This window comes from Sminthopsis crassicaudata, chromosome 4 (assembly GCF_048593235.1).
Source record: "Sminthopsis crassicaudata isolate SCR6 chromosome 4, ASM4859323v1, whole genome shotgun sequence".
NCBI classification, from domain to species: Eukaryota; Metazoa; Chordata; class Mammalia; order Dasyuromorphia; family Dasyuridae; genus Sminthopsis; species Sminthopsis crassicaudata.
The window spans coordinates 275,866,253-275,887,439 of record NC_133620.1 but is presented as its reverse complement, the minus strand read 5'-3'; the positions used below and the strand labels follow the sequence as shown (position 1 = coordinate 275,887,439).

The 21,187-nt window shown below is 43.6% G+C and overlaps 1 protein-coding gene across 1 annotated transcript in view; it reads left to right on the top strand.

The window, feature by feature from the left end:
* The first annotated feature begins 747 nt into the window (after positions 1 to 747).
* Positions 748 to 21,187, top strand: part of ABCC10 (ATP binding cassette subfamily C member 10) — a 36,359-nt gene continuing 15,919 nt past the window's right edge. Inside the window, 11 exon segments of the mRNA XM_074310835.1 lie at positions 748 to 825; positions 1,648 to 1,819; positions 3,944 to 4,382; positions 4,384 to 5,169; positions 5,517 to 5,744; positions 7,274 to 7,430; positions 8,066 to 8,175; positions 8,643 to 8,722; positions 10,991 to 11,162; positions 13,378 to 13,476; positions 13,560 to 13,749. Of these exon segments, the coding sequence (XP_074166936.1) occupies positions 1,659 to 1,819; positions 3,944 to 4,382; positions 4,384 to 5,169; positions 5,517 to 5,744; positions 7,274 to 7,430; positions 8,066 to 8,175; positions 8,643 to 8,722; positions 10,991 to 11,162; positions 13,378 to 13,476; positions 13,560 to 13,749 (2,422 nt within the window). The 5' untranslated portion in view covers positions 748 to 825; positions 1,648 to 1,658.

Genomic DNA, 21,187 nt, shown 5'->3' with positions numbered 1-21,187 from the left:
AGTCTCCAGGAGGCGCAGTTCCCCTGCAAGCTGGAGTACAGCATTCCTGTGGGTGCGGCTACAGTTATCATCAGTCCCATTTCTCAGATGAAAAACTGAGGGTCACAAAGGACTGCCTTGGGTCGGACAGTTAAGTGTCAGAGGCAGGAGGATGTCCACTCTGTCATCCCCCAAGCTGATCCCTTGGGCACTCCTGAAATTGACCCCTAGGCCCAAAGAGCTCATTGGGGTTCAATCCTGGGTACCAGTTCAAAAAAAAAAAAAAAAAAAAAAAAAAGCCCAGATTCAGGGAGCGCGCACATAGGGACGAGGCGCGCATGTAGGGATGAAGGAGGACGAGCACGCAGAGCGATAGGGCAAGCGCGTGCATGGACAGAGTAAACTGGAGCGACCTCTGAGAAAGGCTAAGGCAAAGCGGGCTGGGGAGGGGATCCTCCAGCCACGAGGGGGCGCCCGTGACCAAGACAGACCTAGTGCTTTGGTAATCTGAGCCCGGCTGGAAGCTCACGCTTCAGGTCTGGAGTTCCGGGATCTTGGTGGCGGAGGAGGGATCCGGGAAAAGAAGAACGGAGCGGAGGAGAGAGCTTCCCCCTCCCCTTTCCCCTGAGGTACCGCGTGACCCCGGATAGGGCCGTGGAGCTGCACTGGGGGAACGGAAGGGGGGAGGAAGGGAAGAGGGGCGGAGTGAGCGGGGGTGGGGAAGAGAGCGGGCAGTAGGAGGGCACTGGCGGTCAGTAGTCTGGAGCCAGAAAGTCCGGGTTCAAATCCCAGCTCCTACTGACTTCCTGGTGGAGCCTGAGCAATTGCTCCCGTCTCAGTTTACCCGTCAGTGAAATGTGGCGGTTGTCCTAAGTGCCCTGGGAAGTCCCCTCCGCTTGAAGCCTGGAGTAGTGTGTGGTGCCCCGGCACTCTCGCCCCCACTTGGTCCCCCCACGCGTGCAGAGCCTCCTAATTTGCATCTTCACAAAGCTCTCCTTTTAACTGTCCTCGGTCCGCAGCCCGGACTCCTCAGTCCCGGCCTCCGCACTCCGGCACTCTGGGACCCGGCCCGGACTCCTCAGTCCCGGCCTCCCCACTCCGGCACTCTGGGACCCGGCCCGGACTCCTCAGTCCCGGCCTCCCCACTCCGGCACTCTGGGACCCGGCCCGGACTCCTCAGTCCCGGCCTCCCCACTCCGGCACTCTGGGACCCGGCCCGGACTCCTCAGTCCCGGCCTCCCCACTCCGGCACTCTGGGACCCGGCCCGGACTCCTCAGTCCCGGCCTCCCCACTCCGGCACTCTCGGACCCGGCCCTCTGGGCCACCCCTGACCTGTGCTCCCAGTCCTGGAGCTCCTTGACCCCCGTAATCAGTGACCCTTTCCCGAGACCTCTGACTCCCTGTCTCCTACCCCCCCTCCCGCCCCGTGATTTGTCTAATTACAGACCAGGCCCCCTGCCCCTCTCTGTGCGGGATGTGTCTCCTCACTTGGGGCTCCCCTGATGGGTTTCCCTTGAAAACCCCCCAATCCTGGGCTACGTGGTCAGTGACCTCCTGATGTGGGGAGAGGGGACGCCCCCCCCCCGCTCTCCCTACCCACCGCCCAGCACGATCTGCCCAGATCTCCAGCTCCCCCTAATCTGTGTTCCTCCTCCGCCCCACCGCAGGTGTAGCCGCTATGGAGCGGCTCCTGGTAAAGCTGTGCGGCTCCAGCCCCGACGCGCCGGTCCCGCTCTGGGAATCGGGCTCAGCGGGACACTGCTTTACCCAGCTGGTGCTCAACGCCCCGGCCCACGCGCTCCTTGCCCTAGTCAGCGCCTGCTACCTGGGCACACCAAGGTGGGTAGTGAAGGGTGCATGAAGCCCTCCGGGATGGGCCGCCGCCCCTCCCTCTTTACTCCTACCCTTAGTCCTCCCGCAAGCTTCTCAGCATTTCTACAACTCTGTCCTATCTGGTGTCCGTGCTAAATTTTTTTTTTTTTTTGCATTTTCGGCAAATTTGGGTGAAGTTTCATTCCAGCCTTTGAAGGTGTGTACACTTTTTTTGGGGGGGGAGCTCATCCCGACGGTGATAGAGAATATCAGACCCGCCTCTGACAAACATCACCAGTTTTAACTCTTGGGCTAGGAATACTTAGGGTCTGACACACTGAGAGAGGTGACAGAGAAAGGGACAGGACCGAAAAGCGAGACTCTGCCGGGCTGTAGATCCCCCCTTGCTGTGCACGTGTGCAGGGGTTCTCAGACTGGCCCGAGGGCCAGATCCGGAGGTATATGCTGCACCAGGGTTATTATGGCAAACGGGCTGAGGGGCGGAGACAGAGTGTGAGCTTTTGTTTTTACTCTAGTCCGGCCTCCCACAGTCCGAGGGGCAGTGAACGGCCCCCTATTTTAAAAGTTTGAGGAGCACTGGTGTAGAAGCTAAAGTGACTGTCAGTGCCCTGAGTACTTAGGGGTGATGAGATGGGAAGAATGGAACTCAGAGAAAGCAGGTGAGAAACTGCTGGACTGGAGTCTCCTAATCTTATGGGAGCCACAGCCCTTGACCTGGGGGAGACCGATCATTCTATTCCTTCTTCAGAAAGCTTCCAAACTAATGTTTGTCCTGACTTTAAGGAGGAGACCCCTGTTCAACACATGTACACCACAGCCCGGGAAGCTCTGTAGATTCTTCCCTTGAATCTGAGGACTATAGTTTCATAGATGGAAGAGACTTTAAAGGTCTCTCAGATTCCCTCAGTATATGCAGATAAAGAACTTTAAGGCTAGAGATTTAAGTCCTTTGTCTAAAAAAAAATCACACAGATTGTTAGTAAGAGAAAACCTTGGAATTTGAGTCAGGATCACCTCTAGACCCAATGTGCTTTCCATTGTTTTTCCATGGGAAAACAGAAGATCAGTAAGTAAAAAAATCTGAATTGATCCTCCCGAGCTATGTAGCTTGTGAAAATAAATGGGTAAATAGCATTTTCATTCTTTTTGTTTGCTTGCATTTTGTTTTCTTTCTCATTTTTTTTCTTTTTGATCTGACTTTTCTTGTGCAGCATGATAATTGTAGAAAAATGTATAGAAGAATGGCACATTTTTAACATATACTGGATTACTTGCCATCCAGGGGAGGGGTGGGGAGGAAGGGGGGAAAATTGAAACACATGGAACAAAAAAAAAGGTTTTGTAAAGGTCATTGTTGAAAAATTATCCATGCACATGTTTTTGATAATAAAATGCTCTAATTAAAATAATAATAATAAAAAGAAAATAAATATGTAAAGTTCTCAAGTCTAATTGTAAAGCTATATAATCATTAGAACTATATATGGTTATTCTTTGTTTTAAGTAACAGTGTGTGTGTGTGTGTGGGGTGTGTGTGTGTGTGTGTGTGTGTGTGTGTGTGTGTGTGTGTGTGTGTGTGTAATGCAAATATGTTTCAGGTGCCCTAGTTGTGTTTGCCATTCACAGGACCCCTGAGTGAATTAAATCAATCAACCAAAGAGAATGGTGGGAACTGGGGATAAAACATGTTGTAAAATGCAGTCATCCTGAATTTATGTGTAATGTAACTTGTGATGATAAGTGAAAAAATGAAGTCTGGAGACCTGGATTCTGGTCTTGGCTTTTCTACTCATTAAAAAGACTTTGGGAGGTCCCTTCCCCGTACTGTAATTCAGATTGGGGTGAAATGAAGGGAGCTAGACTAGACCATCCCTATGGCTCCTTCCAGATCTGGGACTTTATATTTTATGGATCTTTGCATATTGGGTTTTCTTCTAATTGAGTACAGCTCTAGATCCAAGTATAAAATAGTATATTGGAGAGATTTGGGTTAGAGACTGAGTTTATACATAAAAGAGTGGACTGGGGTGAATCTCGGAAGGCCTTCTGATAGAAGAGGTTCAAATGTAAAGTACAGAGCGATACACTATTAATTTACCTCTTCCTTTGTCCCATCTGCAACTTCTCTAGGTATCCAGGGTCCCTTCCGCCGCGTAGCCCAGGTTGGCGCCTTCGACTTGTTGTCTCCTTCCTGTTGTCAATCATTCCATTGTTGGACCTGTTCCCAGCTGCTATCCCTTCAAATGCAGCCCCTGGTCCCTTGGCATTAGAGGTGTTGGCGGGAGGTGCCACAACGATTGCCTGGATCACTCACTGCTTGGCACTCCGGGCATTGACCCAGTCCCACCAAAGACTTTCTCGTGGGCCTCTGATTTTGGCTCTGACTGCCCTCATGCCTGCCGCGGGCATGGTGCTGACCCTGCTGTGGCACTGTCAGCATGGATCCCTCCTGACCCCTCTCCAGCTAGCGCCTCTCTTCCGATTCTGCTTTGTACTATTGCAGCTAACTATGCTTTTGGCCTATTTGGTGGGGTGGGCAGTGCCTGGGGGGCCAGACACACCTAAGATCTTGGGCCTCTGACGACCTCTTGCCTGAACCACAGAGGCCAGAGGTGGCTGAGGATGGGGAAAGCTGGCTCTCACGCTTCTTCTATATGTGGCTGGCTCCCTTGCTGGCCCGGGGGGCCCGGGGACAACTCCGCCAACCTCAGGACACTTGTTTGCTGCCCTACAGGCTGCAGACAGCCTATCTCGCCCGCCTCTTCCGGGCACATTGGAGGGAGCGGGCCAAGCTGTGGCTAGTCCTGTATGGAGCTTTTGGGCAACGCTACCTCGCATTGGGACTCCTGAAGTTGGTAGGGACCCTTCTGGGCTTCTCTGGTCCTCTGCTCCTTTCCCTACTGGTTGGTTTCCTGGAGAATGAACGGGAGCCACTGAGTCAAGGAATACTCTACACAGTGGGACTTGCAGGCGGGGCAGTTCTGGGTGCTTTGCTGCAGAACCAGTATGGGTATGAATTGAAGAAGGTGGCATTGCAAATTCGAGGAGCTGTGCTGGGAGCTATATACCATAAGACCCTCCATCTGGGGCCAAATCGCCCCTCTGTTGGCGAGGCACTGAACCTTCTGGGCACTGATTCTGAGCGGCTGCTAAACTTTGCTAACAGTTTCCATGAGGCCTGGGGCCTGCCCTTACAGGTGTCTATCACCCTTTACCTGCTCTACCAGCAGGTAGGCCTGGCCTTCTTAGGTGGGCTGGGCCTGGCATTGCTTCTGGTGCCTCTTAACAAAGTGATTGCTACCCGCATCATGGTCAAGAACAAGTCTATGCTCCAGCACAAGGATGCTCGAGTCAAGGTAAGGGGACAAGACCCCCAGGCAATGCTGCCATGGTACAGATTGTTCTGCATCCCACCCAGTTCCCTGGAATACTTTCATATATGTTAGGCTCTTCAGGGTGCTTTTGTTGATTATTTAGCATGAGTCTTATGACAGCTGTGAATATCTGTACTCTCTGGCCAAACCTTCTTGGCTACCAGAGACTCCAATAGCCCATGTCCACTTTATTCATGCCCATTGGCCTGTGGCTTTCTGGAACCTCCAGTACTATCTGAAGCATGAAGTAGTTCCTAGTCTCTCTTTCTCCTTCCCCCATTTGGATGTTTTTTCACCTTTTTGTGACCCCACCCTCTTCTTGTCTGCAGCTCATGACAGAATTACTCCGAGGCATTCGGGTCATCAAGTTCTGTGGATGGGAGCAAACTCTTGGCTCTAGAGTAAAGAAACACCGTGCCCAGGAACTTCATCAGCTCCGAGTTATCAAGTACCTGGATGCAGCCTGTGTGTACCTGTGGGCTGCACTACCTGTTGTCATCTCCATTGTTATCTTTATCACCTACGTCCTCATGGGCCATCAGCTTACTGCTACCAAGGTGAGGGTTTGGACATTGGAGGATCCAGCATTGAAGGGGGAAGCATGATGGAGAGCAATGGCCAGAGTGAAAATGGCAAGGTCTCCTTTGGGGGGGGCTAAATGTGAATAAAGGTCCAGGTTCAAGAGATCCTAGGCTATCAGATTGGAGACTGGGGAGAGGGAGAGCCCCTTCTTCCCTGCCTAGGGAGAATTCTAAAGTGTTTCTTCTCTGGTACCCATCTTATATTGGTTAATTGACAAAGCAAGTCTGCAAATTCCTTGAACCTCAGTTTCTTAATAATTATAATAACAAATGGAGAAAAAAATGACAAACCACTCCAGGATCTTTACCAAGAAAACCCCAAATGGGGTCACAGAGTGTCAAACATGACTGAAATGGCTAAACAACAACATTAATTCATTAATAACATTTTACCAAAGAATATTTTTATTACAAATAACTAGCATTTACATAGTGCCTACCATGTACTTCAAATACTGTTCTAAGTTTTTTACAAATATTATCTCATTTGATCTTCAAAACAACTCTATGGGGTAAGTGCTATTACTATTCCCATTTTACAATTGAAAAAACTGAAGCAGAGAGTGGTTAAGTGACTTGCCTAAAGTCATATAGCCAGTAATTATCTGGGGCTGAATTTGAATTTGTCTTCCTAACACCAAGCGCAGCACTCTATTCACTGTACTTCCTAGCTTCTTTCTTCATCTTTAAATTGAAAGTATTGAATCAATAAGTTTTTATTAAATGCTTACTATGTGACATGATGTAAGCATGATGATAAAGATAGATACAAAAAATAAAGACAGTCTCTGCTCTCAGAGATTATATTTAAAAGAAGGAGATAACACAAAAGGAGAAATGTTGATTAGGGAAGAAAAATGAGGGGATGGTAAGTATGACCTTAAAGGAGTAGATTGATCCATCCTATTCTAGATTCTAATCTAGAATGGAAGATTTGGTTTGATCATGGGTTCATGATTCCAGAGAGTGGGGTAGAGGGGAGAGTGGGAGAGAAGCCATCACCACTCAAGAGAGTGGGATCCAAGGTGGCTAAGTCTTCAGAGAAAAAAGTACCAGCTCTGGAGTCAGGAGGACCTGAGTTCAAATACAGCCTCAGACACTTGTTAGCTGTGTGACTCTGCACAAGTCACTTAGCCCAGTTGTGTTTAAAAATAAAGAAAGTGAGAGAGAGAAATGGGTCCGCAAAGGCTTCAGTTTCTCCAGGATGGCAAAATATCTGACTGGAGTGCAGTCAAATTTCTAAGGATCATTCCATCTCTGACATTCTCTGATTCTATGATGTACCAGTTCTAGGACTGAAGGAAATAAACTTAGACTTCCTTAAATTATTAGGATTAGGGGCGTCTCCTGCCTATATGGTTTGGTCAAGACCCTCTTGGGCTCACTCCTGAGCAGACCCCGTCTTTATTCTCCTTTATCACCTACAATAGTATTTCATGCTCACTCTAAACCTTTGATCCTGGGCTTCAGGTTACACTCTCTCTTTTTGTCCCCTTCTATCCAAGGTATTCACAGCATTGGCACTGGTCGGTATGCTCATCCTCCCCCTCAACAATTTCCCCTGGGTGATCAACGGGCTTCTGGAGGCCAAGGTGTCTCTGGAGCGCCTACAGCGCTTCCTTGACCTCCCAGACCATAATCCTCAGGCCTACTACAGTCCAGGTATTGTGGAGAAGGCAGCAAATGGGTATGGAATACGGAGAGAGTAGTACCTGGTAGCAGGCAGTGGGCCTAACAACTTCAAAAAGAGACAAAATTGTTCCAGTGGCGCCCTGGGAATTTGGAGTCCCAACGACTTAAAGATGGTTGAGGTGAGAGGTATCCTTCCTCCCACAAGAGATGAATGGCTATCATCCTTGCTGGCTTCATCCTGGTCTCAGGATGTAACTGTGAAGTGGGCAGTGATAGGAGAAACTGCAGTTGACTTAAGAGTCAAGAGACTTGATTTGCTCTGAATCTTGCTATTGACTTTAGGCCTGGTTTTCTATATGTAAAATGGGAATCAATAACTGTTTCATCTTGTTAGAATCAAATAAGGTAAGAGATATGGAAGTATTCTGAAGACTATAAAGTACTATATGAATGTAAGCACTTATGAGGGGATACTGGAGTGCTGTCCAGAACTGGCAGGTAATATAGGCAGGACAGGGCTGACCCCCATGGGTGAGTCACTTAGGACCCCCTTACTTTGCTTCTGCTTTCTCTCCCATCCCTCCTCCAAGAAAGATGGGATTGAATATAAGAGAGATTATTAGTGGGGAGCCTAACTCAAATAACAGCTTTCTCTTTCCATTCAGACCCCCCCACAGAACCAGGAATAGTGTTGGAGCTCCAAGAAGCCATATTCTCCTGGGACCCCATTGGAACAGGCCTGGAGACCTTCATCACTCACCTCAAAGTGAAGAAGGTCAGTGAGTCAGTACCTTATCCTAAGCCTCCCCTGGGTGGGAATCCCTAGACTAAACACCCTGATAATTTCTACCTTTGGGGAAAAGAGAAAAATGATTCTTGTCCTTAGAAACTGAGCCTGATGATTCTTCAATTCCAGACTTCAGGTTATCTGATAAGGTGGCAGAGATAACATGGTTCTGGCATTCAGAGAGCTTCTTGTTGAATGGAAAACATAGGACAAAGTTATAGACACATAAATAGGAAAATAAAAACAGAACCAAAGAAAGTCAGGTAGCTCTAAAGATGTAGTCTTTTACAAATGCTTGCTATTTTCCGAAGATTTTTAGAAATATGATTGATCTTTATTTTACTGAAATAGCTTAGGAGGTAAAGGACACCATTGAGGTGTCTAGGAGGGGGCAAGGCAGGCTAGCCCTACTGCAGTCCCCAAACTTTCTGGTCACTAATGGACATTTCTTTCAGGGTTCGTTGGTGGGCATTGTGGGGAAGGTGGGCTGTGGAAAGAGCTCTCTACTGGCCGCTATCGCTGGGGAGCTCCACAGGTAACCCTCTCTCAGAGCCCCAAATGTCTCTCCTCCAACCCAGTGCTAAGCTTTAGCTCCATTCCTCTCACTTTTACCACTTAACTCTTTCATCCTGATGCCCATCTTGTCTTGCATATCAGATTGAGGTGAAAAAGGGATTGACCAGGAAAATCCAGGACTTGTAAAAGAACTTCTAGGGGAAGCAGATTAGAATCAGTTAAGGGAGTATAAGTTGTAGAGGAGGATTGGGATAACAATAAAATTCTTTTTTAAAAATTAGATCAAATATTATTTTATTTTTCCAATTACATGTAAAGATAGGTTTTAATATTCATTTTTATAAGATTGTGAGTTCCAATTTTTTTTTCTCTCCTTTCCTTCCCTCTCCCCTCCCTAAGACAGAAAACAATCTGATATAGGTTGTACATGTACAATCATTTTAAACATATTTCTTTATTAGTCATATTGTGAAAGAAAAATCAGAACAAAAGGAGAAAACCATGAGAAAGAAAAAGCCAACAAATATAAAAATATATACTTCTATCCAGTCTCTATAGCTCTCTTTATGGATGTGAATGGCATTTTCTATCCTAAGTATATTGGAATTGTCTTGGATCACTGTATTGCTAAGAGGAACTAAGTCTATCACAGTTGATCATCACAAGATGTTACTGTTATTGTATATAATCTTCTCCTGGAAGAACAAAAAAAATCAGCCAACTTAGAGCCCTCTAATGAATGCAGGAGGCTCAGGTTCTCTTCTGGTTCTCTCTTCCTGTTTCCTTGGCCTTTTTGGACATTTTTTACCCTACTTGAAGTTAAATTTTTGTAAGTGGGGAACATGTTTTGGATGTGGAAATAAAAGGGAAGGATACTTTACAGTATTATTACTATTTGATAAGCTCTCACTGAGGAGAAAGGGGCTAATTGAGATGGGAAGATATAAAGTAAAAATAGATTTGTCCGCTGGGCTCATCAGAGAAGAGATAGTGTTTGAAGGAAACCAACAGATGCTTAAAATGCAAAATGAGGGGCATGCAAATGGTATCTGGTTCACTCTCCATTTTTAAAAAAATGCAATCTGTAGATATGAGAATAACATCCTCAGGCTGATTGGTTACTCCCATTGAGCTTTTTCTTCTGTAGGAGGAGAAGATGAAAGAGTCCAATTCAATGAATGGATAAGATGAAAGAGTCCAATTCAATGAATGGATAAGATGAAAGAGTCCAATTCAATGAATGTTTATTTTCATAAGTACTTACCTGTATTAGACGCAAAGTAATATTACACTGGCCTGTCCAAAGTCTTCTGCCAGCTCTCTGCAATGCACTTCACTAGCCAGCAAGTGGTAGCTTGGACCAAGTGGTCAGGGAGCAGTTTCTCTCTGTGCATGCAAAGCTCAGTGCCCAAGCCAAAAGTCATAATCCAGGCGTTATCTGTGTAACCTTCTAGCCAGCCAGCTTGTGGGTCATGATAACCACCAATACTGGGAAGGGAAAGGAATAAGCATTTATATAGCACCAACTGTTTGTTAGTGCTCTTTTTACAAGTACTTTTATTTTACAAATATCTCATTTGATCCTCACAACAACCATGTGATGTAAGTACTGTCATCATTCCCATTTTATAATTATTGAGATAGAGGTTAAGTGAGGTGCCCAGAGTCACACAACCATGTAAGCATGTGAGGCCATATTTGAACTCAGTTCTCCCTGGCTTCAGGCCCAGAGCTCTATCCACTGAGCCATCTAGCTGCCCTCAAGGCAAACAGGTGAAGTGACTTGCCCAAGGTCACACAGCCACTAAGTGTCTGAAGTCTTATTTGAACTCAGTTCTTCCTGACTCCAGGCCTAAGGGTCGATTCATTGCCTCACTAGCTGCCGTTGATATAGGGAATTGACAAATAGCTAGATAGAAAGCAATGTGAACCATTAGACAGGGCACCGAGTTAGGAGTCTGAGGACCTACCACTGTCTCCTTTCTGACCTTGGGCAAGACCTTCCAGGAAAATCTTCTTAGAAGAAGAGGATTGGGCAGCTGGGTGAGGCAGTGGAGAGAGCCCTAAGTTAGGAGGACCCACATTCAAATCCAACCTCAGACACTTACTGTAGCTCTAGGCAAGTGATCCCAGATTTTCTCTGAAAGACACACAAAGACATCGACAGAGAGAAAAAAACAGTTTAGAATTGAAACGTGGGCAAATGTGGTAGGACCCAGAAGGGAACAGTTATTGTTCATGCTTCACCACTTCCCCTTCACCCACATGCACCCCTGGCTTCCCACAGGTTGAGTGGTCAGATTGCCGTGGCTGGGCTGCTTGAAGGCTTTGGTCTGGCCACCCAGGAACCTTGGATCCAATTTGCCACCATTCGGGACAACATCCTCTTTGGGAAGGCATTCGATGCTCATCTCTATTGGAAGGTGTTGGAGGCCTGTGCTCTCCACGATGACCTTAATGTGAGTGCCCTCAACTCCTGGTGACTTCTTTCCCCTGGAGGAAGGGGCAACCCCAGCTCTCTCCCTGAAGAGCTCTCCTGGGGCCCAGAGAACTAAGGTGGGCATTTGAGTGAAGTGTGTGGTATAAGGTTTTGTGGCCCCGTGGTGCTGCAGACCCTTAGGGAGTTCACTCCCTCCAGGTGAGGCTAGAAAGTGCCGGGACCTCACTAGGGAAGTGGGACCAGACTCTTAGGATTTTTGTGAGATGGAGGAAGAAGAGAAAAGTAAGTTCCACAACTCTTCCATGATCCGCCACTTATCACTTTATTATGTCCCCAGGAGTTCTAGGACTGCTCTCCTTACCGTTCTCTCCTGAAGGAGCCTGAAAGTTCTCTAGGGCTGGAGGAAGTAGGATGGCTCGGGCTGGAGGAAGTAGGATGGCTCGGGCTTGAGGAATCCTGTATCCCTTCTGTGGGTGCAAGTGCTTTGACTACAGGGTACTCCATACTCTGGGATGCAGGTTCTGCTGGCTGTGTCACCTGGGCAAATTACTTTCCTTGTGGTGATCTGTGTTGGTATCAGTGAAGTTACAGTTACAGTCTTCAAAAACAAAAACAAAAATCAAAGGCTTGTAGTCAGAACCAAATCCCACCTCTAACTACAAGATAGTCTTAGCTCCACTTCACAAATGAGTATTGTTCTTCCTTCATTCTTGAAGAGGACAATGATATTGTGGGTGATTGTGCATTGATTGGATTTAAGTGGGGAAGAGTTGCAGAGTCATCAGCTTCAGTCTCTCTTCCTAGTCACCCAAGGCCAGCGTCAAGGACTGGGGATGGCCTGGGAAACTTGGGTTTCTTTCATGACTGGCCAAGCTCTAAATACTGCACAGCACCTACTTTGGCCACCTTCATGATTGTGGGAATAAATTGTTTCCATTCACTCCTTTGGCCAGGGGAAGTCCTCACACGCTTGGGCTAGACTCCTGCTAATTCACCAAACGGTCTGAGGCCTGTTAGTTACTCTCCACCTGGTGTAGCCCGTCTGTAACGTTCTTTGTTCTTGGTTTTCTTGGGGTCTCTGGGAGCAGTCTTCATTTCAGTTCAGTAATCACCAGGTGTTAAAGTCCAAATCCTTTATTATCTCCTTCCTGGGGCTGGGCAGCTTTCTGGAGAGCCTTTCAGACCCGCCTTGGTCTCAGTGGGGGAAGTGTAGGAGGCCAGGGCAGCCACCAGGAGCCTGACTGAAGGTGAAATGAATTTCTGTCTCCTTGGCTCTGATAGCTTCTAGTGCACTTGTCCTCTCTAGCTCTCTGTGAATTGAACCTAGCTGAGGCTCCCAGCTTATAAGCTCCACACTGAATATAAACCAATCATTATATCACTAGGAAACTATTATTTGTAGTAAGATTAAATCAATCACACTGAACCATGCTAAACTAGAAAACTATTGTCTCATCAATTCCACTTACTTAGTACCTTGTAATCATTCTTGTTTCAAATTCAGAGTTCAGGCTCATAATAGCCGTCTACCAAAATAGTTTGCCAGGGCTCATGCTGTACATGCTACAACTTCTTGGAGCCACAGATGAGCATTGGGTGGCAAGTAGACCTCAATGGTAAATGGATGAGCAGTGCTGAAAAGGGTTTAGCAAACCTAATTTGCTGGATTTTCAGGGAAGACTAGCACAGATGAAAAACTAGAGGTCCAGAGAAATTAGATGACTTTCCTGTATTACCCAGCTCATGAGTAATCAGAAGAAGGATTCTAGCATGGAATAGCATAGAAGAGTCTTTCCTTCTTTCCTGACCTGTAATAAAACAGCTTATATTTCTGTAGAACACATTAATATTAACAAAACGCTTTCCACATGGGATATATCTCTTGATCCTTATGGCAGCTTTGTGTGTGAGGCAGGGTATTGATCCCATGCATATTTACATTTATCTCACCTTTTAGTATTGTAACTTTCAGCATGTCTGTCTCTTTTTATCTCACATGTTTCCCCCTACCCCACCCCCAGCTTTCTATTCATCCTATGCAAAGTTTATTCTCTATTCAGGTGCTATCCCATTTTACAAATTAGAAAGTAGAAAATCTTTAATGAGTTGTCCAGAGTCATAAAACTAATACATCATAGATCTGAGTCTCAGATCCAGGCCTTAAAACTTCAAATTTAAGGAGGAGTTGTTGCAGTTGTTGTGATTTGTACTCCATCATTCTGCCATGCCCACAGATCCTGCCTGATGGAGACCTGACAGAAGTGGGAGAGAAAGGGGTAACCCTCAGTGGTGGACAGAGGGCCCGCATTGCCCTTGCTCGAGCTGTCTACCAGGTGAGTGGAGGAAAGGAGAAAGTTGGGGTCTGGAAGATCTGTGCTTTCACTTGGTAGTTCCTTTTCCCATTCTTTCTCCTCAGGAGAAAAAGTTCTACCTCCTGGATGATCCCCTTGCTGCTGTGGATGCTGATGTGGCCAACCACTTGCTGCATAAGTGTATTCTGGGCATCCTGGGACACACCACCCGGCTGCTCTGTACCCACCGGATAGAGTATCTAGAGAAGGCCGATGTGGTGCTGCTGCTCAAGGGTGGGCGTGTCATCCAAGCAGGTACCTTTGGGGTTGGGGGCATATGAAGCTGGGGGAGTGGTTTTTGAGTATCAGCTTTCCTGTCAGGGTTGAAATTCTATTCACTCAGTATTTCACGGGTGCTTACACTGTGCAAATAGCTGAGGATAAAAAGACAAACGTTTTTTAAATGGTTCTTTGCTTTCTTTGTTGTCTAGTCTTTTTCAGTTATGTCTAATTCTTCATGATTCCATTTGGGGTTTTCTTAGCAGAGATAAAGGAGTGATTTGCCATTTCTTTTTCCAGCTCATTTTACAGATGAGGAAACTGAGCTGAACAGGGCTAAGTGACTTGTCCAGGGTCACACAGCTAACAAGTGTCCAAGGTTGGCTTTGAACTTTGGAAGATGAGTCTCTGACTCCAGGTCCAGCCCTCTATCCACTGTGTCACCTAGCTGTCCACCTATTTGCCTTTTAGGAGCTTGAAAAGATATGAGTAAATACAAGATAATTTGAGGGAGCACAATAAATGGCTTCTTGGAAAGGAGTAGTGCCTGAGTGTCTTTGAAGGAGGCTGAGATGGTTAGAGGTTGGAGGGGAGATGGGATGTCTAAGCTTGGCAACAATGTTTACAGATATCCCAGGGGGACAGAACCCAGGGAGCAATGGCTAGATTTATGCCACTGGGAAATAGAGTATAGGGAGAGGAGTGGTGTCTGAAAAGGAAGGCTGGAACCATGTTATAAAGGTCTTCAAAGCCAAGTGAGGAGTCTGATCTGAGAGGCAGGGCCAAAGATCTAGAGCAGAGGAGCAACATGGTCAGATTGGGGCTTTAGGAAGATGCGGTGGGCAGCTGCATCTAGGGGACTGCAGAGAGGAGACCCCAGAGTAGGGACAACAGTTAGGAAGCTCTTGCAAGAGAGAGGAGATGAGGGTCTAAACCATGATAATGGCTATGTTGGAGCTGAAAGGGACAGAAAAGAGTGTTATTGTAGAGGTAGAAATAAGAAAAAATGTATAACATGCCAACTATAAGAGAAGGAAGGAGGGAACCACTTATTAAGCATCTGCTATGTGCCAGGCACTGTGCTAAGTGCTTTACCAATATTATTTCATTTGATCCTCACGACACCTGGTGTGAGGTTACACTTTTTTCTCTGTTGAACAATTGAGGAAACCAAGACAGAGGTTAAGGTACCCAGCTAGTAAATGTCTGAGGCCATGTTTGAACTGACCTAAAACTGGTGCTCTATCTACTGCACTATCTAACCTACCCCCAAAAGAAGCAAGGATGGGATAAGAATTAAAGAATACCAGCAATGAAGAGATTGTTAATCTTGAGTCACTGCAGTACCTGAAAATTAGGACTTCGGTACTCAGGTCCTTGCTTTGCCAAAAGGATTGCTGGAGTAACTGTGGGCAAGTTATTATCCCTTTGGGGATTTCTGGCTCTTCATCTTTATTATATAATATATAGAATCATTCCCAGGTTTCTAGGACTGGTATGAGCACGAAATGAAAGGGGAGATGGGAAAAGAAAAGAATTAGTGAAATATATGAATAGAATTTTGTCAGAAGGGGGGATAACTTGGGGACTTGTGAATCTAATTAGTTTGGGGCCTTTGGGAGAGCTGAAGCTCAAAGAGAAGTGAGATTTTACATAAAAAGGTTTGGAGAGCAGGTTTGAGAATTTACAAGCCATGGTAGCTTCCTAATCAGGAACTACCCCTCTGAAACTTCTTAGTGAAAATAAACCCATTTTTGCCAAACCTCAAAAAAAAAAAAGAAAAAAAAAAAAAAAAAAAAAAAGAGAGAGAGAGAGAGAGATTACAAACCATGTATAATTGATATCATATTGCTTGCCTTCTCAAGGGGTGAGAGAAGAATAGGAATAAGGGAAAAGATTTGGAACTTGAAATTTAAAAAAAAAAGAATGTTAAAAATACTTTAAATGTAATTGGAAAATATTTAATGAAATAAATAAAATATATTGAAAAAAAACAAAAACAAAAACAAAAAAAACATGGCTTAGTTGCAATAGAAGACTCCTGTACTTGGAGTCAGGAGTTTGTTAATTTTGTTCAATTATCTAGTTATGTCTGACTCTGTGATCCTGTACACCATACTGTCCACAGGGTTTTCTTGGGCCAAAATACTAGAGTAGTTTGCTATTTCCTTCTCCAGTGGATTAAGGGAAACAGAAGTTAAGGGACTTGTCCAGCTACTAAGTATCTAAGATTGGATTTGATCTCAGATCTTCCTGATTCCAGATCCAGCATACTAGTCATTGAACCAACTAGCTGCCTCAATTGAGGAATATGTGAATCCAAATCTCACTTTTGATACTTAGTGGCTGAGCGAGAATTGGCAAAGCATTTAACTTACTTTCTGAGTCTGTTACTTCATCTTAAAATAGGGATCACAAAACCTGTTGCAGTTGTACTAAAAAATGTCTGAGGATTTTAGTGGTCTTCAAGTTTAAGATGAGTCAACAATATAATATAGAGGCCCTAAAAGTTAATATAATTATTCTTTCCACATCGAAGGGGTTAAGGGCACAGTACCCCTCTGATTGGAAAATCCACGTAAAATATTTTTGGCCCTCCCTTTGCACCAAAGAAGAAATCTATTTTTTTTTTTCTTTTATGGGATGTTTCCAGTACCATATTGTAAAATTTGGGTTGATATTATATAATAATATATATACATACATATATTTTATGCATGTCTGAACTTCTAAATTTTTTCTGTGTTATCTTTTGGCCTTCATATGTGGCTTCTGCAAAACTCCCCCCAAATTTTCATTTAATTTCTTATGTTGACCTGTGACATACCAAAATTGCAATGGGGAAAGTTGTGATAAGGGATAACTGTATATTCTTAGATTCCATTATGAAGGGCATCAGCTTTCAGGAATAGGAAGATAATAGTCCTACTGGGCACATAGGTAGCACAGTAAATGGATTACTGAGCTTGAAGTTAGGAAGACCTGAGTTCAGATATGGTCTTGGACACTTGCCAGCTGAGCTAATCTGTCTGTCTCAGTTTCCTCAGTTCTAAAATGTGAATGATAATAATAATATTTACTACACAGGATTGTTGTGAGACTCAAATGAGATAATATTTGTACAGCATTTACCACAATGCCTGGTATATAGTGAGTACTATAAAACTGTGTATTCTCTTTTTCCACTCTATCTTGTCATTTGGAGCATTCAAGTCTGGGTATTTGGGTTTAAGCCCAATGTTGATAAACAGGAGATTGTCAGGGGGTGCGGTGGGAGGGCAGCATAGATGGTAAAGATCCTTGTGTCCATGTAATACGAATATTGATTGAGGGAGCTGGGTATGTTTAGCCTGTGGAAGAGAACTTTTGAGATGGGGCTTGGGAATAAGACGGTTTTGTTCAAGCCAATGGATGGTTATCATTTGGAGTCAGGATTAGAAGTGCTTTGTTTGGTCCTAAAGGAGAAAATGGAAGAGAGATGCTAAGAAGAAAATCTAGGCTTTTCATCAGGAAACACTTCCTAACAATCAGAGCTGCCCAGACATGAAATGCCGTGCATGAGAAGGTTGTGGGCAACCACTTGTTAGGTATAGTGGGTTATAGAGAGGATTCCTGTGTGTTGGACTAGATTTCCCACTCTCACATTTTGTGATCTCTCATTGCTTGGTCATGAGGTCAAATGAAACCACTTAAAACACTTCACCAATATATTGTTTTCTTTTTCTTTTCTTTTAAATGCTCTTTTTACTTTTAGTAATATTTTATTTTCCCCCAAATCTGCAAAGATAGTTTTCACCTTTACAAAACCGAGTGTTCCAAATTTTTTTCTTTCCTCCTGCCCCTCCCCAAGACAGCAAGCAATCTGATGTAGGTTAAATATGTGCAGTTCTTCTAAACATATTTCCATATTCATCATGCTGCGCAGGAAAACTCAGATCAAGAGAAAAAAATCAAGAAAATAACAACAACCCCAAAAAAGATGAAAATGGTATTCTGTGATACATATTCAATCTCTATCATTCTCTCTCTGAATGTGGATTACTCTTTCCATTACAAATCTATTGGAATTGCCTTGAATCACTTTATTGTTGAAAAGTCCGTCACAGTTGATCATCACATAATCTTGGTGCTGTGCACAACATTCTCTTGGTTTTGCTCACTTCATTTAGCATTAGTTCATACACGTCTTTCTAGGCTTTTCTGAAATCATCCTGCTGGTCATTTCTTATGGAGCAATAATATTCTGTAACATTCATACACCAAAACTTATTCAGCCATTCCCTAACTGATGGGCATCCACAATTTCCAATTCCTTGCCACTACATAAAGGGCTGCCACAAACATTTTTGCATATGTGGGTTCTTATCCCTCTTTTGTGATTTCTTTGGGGCGCGGGCCCAGTAGAGACACTGCTAGATTAAAGGGTACACACAGTTTTATAGCCCTTTGGGCATAGTTCCAGGATGGTTGGATTAGTTCACAACTCCACCAACAATGCATCAGTGTCCCAATTTTTCCACATCTGCTCCAACATTCATCATTGTCTTTTCCTGTCATCTTAGCCAATCTGAGAAGTGGCACTTCACTAGTTTTAAAGCCCTGAATAGAGATCAGCTATTGGGATTATTTTTTTTTGTCACTGCAATATTATTTTTAACATCATCTTTTATTAGTTAACAAGCATTTATTAGACACCTGACTATGTACTGGAAACACAAAGACAAAAATGAAGCAGTTCCTACCTCTAGGGAGTGAACAAACTATCTTGAAGAATAATGTAGGATTGGGGAACATTTTATTAAATAATTGTCATGTTTTTGAAGAAATATTTAATTGAACAAATATTTATTGAAACTGAGGGAGCTGTGGAAAGTATGCTGTGGAGTCAGGAAGACCTGCATCCCAATCTGTCCTGACCCTTCCTAACTCTGTGACCTTTGAACTGTCATTTAACCTCTGTTTCCTTCAGTTTTCTCATCTAAAAAGTGAAGATAATCACAGCACTTCCTTCCAGGGCTGTTGTGAAGATCAAATGAGATGACAAATATTGTTATTATTGGTCAGTTGTTTTTCAGTCATGTCCAACTCTTTGTGTCCCCATTTTGGTGTTTTCTTGACAAAGGTACTGGAGTGGTTTGCCATTTCCTTTTCCAGTTCATTTTAACTGAGGCAGACAGGGTTAAGTGACTTGCTCACACAGAGTCACACAGCTAGGAGTGTTTGAAGTCAAATTTGAACTCAGTAAGAGAAGACTTCCTGACTCCAGGACTGTTACTTCACTGCACCACTATCAAAGTCATGTTCATTGTTTCCATAACATTCTCTATTTGTCTCTCTTGACTCCCAGTGAGTCCTTTCTTCTCATTATGTGGCCAAAGTAGTTAAGCTTCAGTTTTTGTCCTTCCAATGAAGAGTATGAGTTAATTTTTTTCCATGCTGTCTGATTTGATATTTGCACTACAATTTAAAACTGTCAGTATTACAGCATTCAGCTTTTCTTATAGTCCAATTTTCACAGTTATACATTTCTAATGGAAAAAACGCAGCTTAGACTGCTTTTATTTTTATTATTTATAAAGTGCTTTGAAAATCTTAAAGTATTAAAGTAATCTAAATGCTGGCTATTTTTTTTAATTGAGCACATTTTTAAAAACTTTTTTTTTTTTTTTTTTTTTTTTTTTTTTTTTTTAAACACATTGCTTTAAGAATCATGTTGGGAGAGAAAAATCAGAGCAAAGGGGTAAAACCATGGGAGAGATAAGAACAACAGAAAAAAGAAGTGAACATAGCATATATTCATTTATGTTCAGTCTCCTTAGGTGTTTTTTTTTTGTTTGTTTGTTTGTTTTTGCTGAGGTAGTTGGGGTAAGGTAACTTGGCCAGGGTCACACAGCTAGGAAGTGTTAAGTGTCTGAGGCCGGATTAGAACTCAGGGCCTCCTGACTTCAGGACTGATGCTCTGTCCACTGTATCATTTAGCTGTCCCTCCTTAGTTCTTTTTTCTGGAAGCAGATAGCATTTTCTGTCCAAAGTCTATTGGGACTGCTTTGGATCCCTGAACCACTGAGAAGAACCAAGCCTTTCCTAGTTGATCATAACATATTCTTGCTGTTATTGTTTTGCTCAGCATCAGTTCATGTAAATCTTTCCAGGTCTTTCAAAAATCAACTTGTTCATCATTTTTTAATAGAACAATAATATTCCATTAGCTTCATATACCATTAATTGAACACAATGTGAGTGAGACACTATCCATGCTACACAGGATACACAGATAAGTAAAACACAATCCCTGCTCTTAGGAAGCTAATTGGTATATATAACATACATAAGCATCAGTACTATAGAGCAGAATGTAATAAATGCCATAAGCAAGGAACAAAATACTATAATCGAGATACAGAGATGGGAAAGTTCACTTCTACTTACAGAGATTAGAGAAGACTTCTCAGTCTCTTGAAATCAGAACTCTTTTGGGATTTGGGGTGTAGGAAATAGAAAGGAAGACAATCAGGGTGAAGTGACTTGCCCAGTGAAACACAGCTAATTAATATTTGAGGTTATATTTGAACTCAAGACCTCCTGACTTCAGGGCTGCTCTACCTTGCTGCCTCTAAAATCAGAATTCTTGGGGCATCTAGGTGGCGCAGTGGATAGAGCACCAGTCTTGAATTCAGGAGGACCAGAGTTCAAATCTGACTCAGACACTTAACACTTCCTAGCTGTGTGACCCTGGGCAAGTCACTTAACCCCAGTCTCAAAAGTAAAATAAAATAAAATAAAATCAGAATTCTTCTGTGTATGTCCTAATCTCCTTAGTAAAATTAGTAAACTCCTAGAGGACAGCAGCTGTTTCATTTAGGGTTTTGTTTTTGTTTTTGTTTTTGTTTTTGTTTTTGTTTTTGTTTTTGTCTCTTTGGTGCTTTGCATGAAGTAGGTGCTTGATAAATGCTTACTGAGTTGAAATGAATTGCACTCTTTAACCTAGCACTCAGAGCCCTCCATCATCATGTAATACTCTTCCCCATCACATTCTACATTCTATCCAAACTAGACTTGCCGGATGAATCTCTAGGCATGACCCATGCTTTTCTGCCTCTATCTCTGTCTACTCCAGAATCTCCTTCCTTCACATTTATGTCCACTGATATATGGCCTCTCCTCCCTATTTTAATTTAGGGAAGTTACTTCATTTATCCTAACCTCATTTTCCTTTCTCCTCCTTGTCTTCTCCAAGAGACATCTCTCATAATAAAAACTAAGGATAAAAAGTTTTGACAAAATTCTGAAAGTCTGAAGTTGTATACTGTATTCCACACATAGCTACCCACATTCTTCTTCAAAGAAAGTAAGAAGGAAGATATTTTCTTATATTAGCCTTATAATTGTAAAGTGTTTGGTTTCTATTGTTTTAGGCTTTTTCCTAGCTATTTGATTTAAAATTATTTATTTAGTATTTTATTTTTTCCCCGAT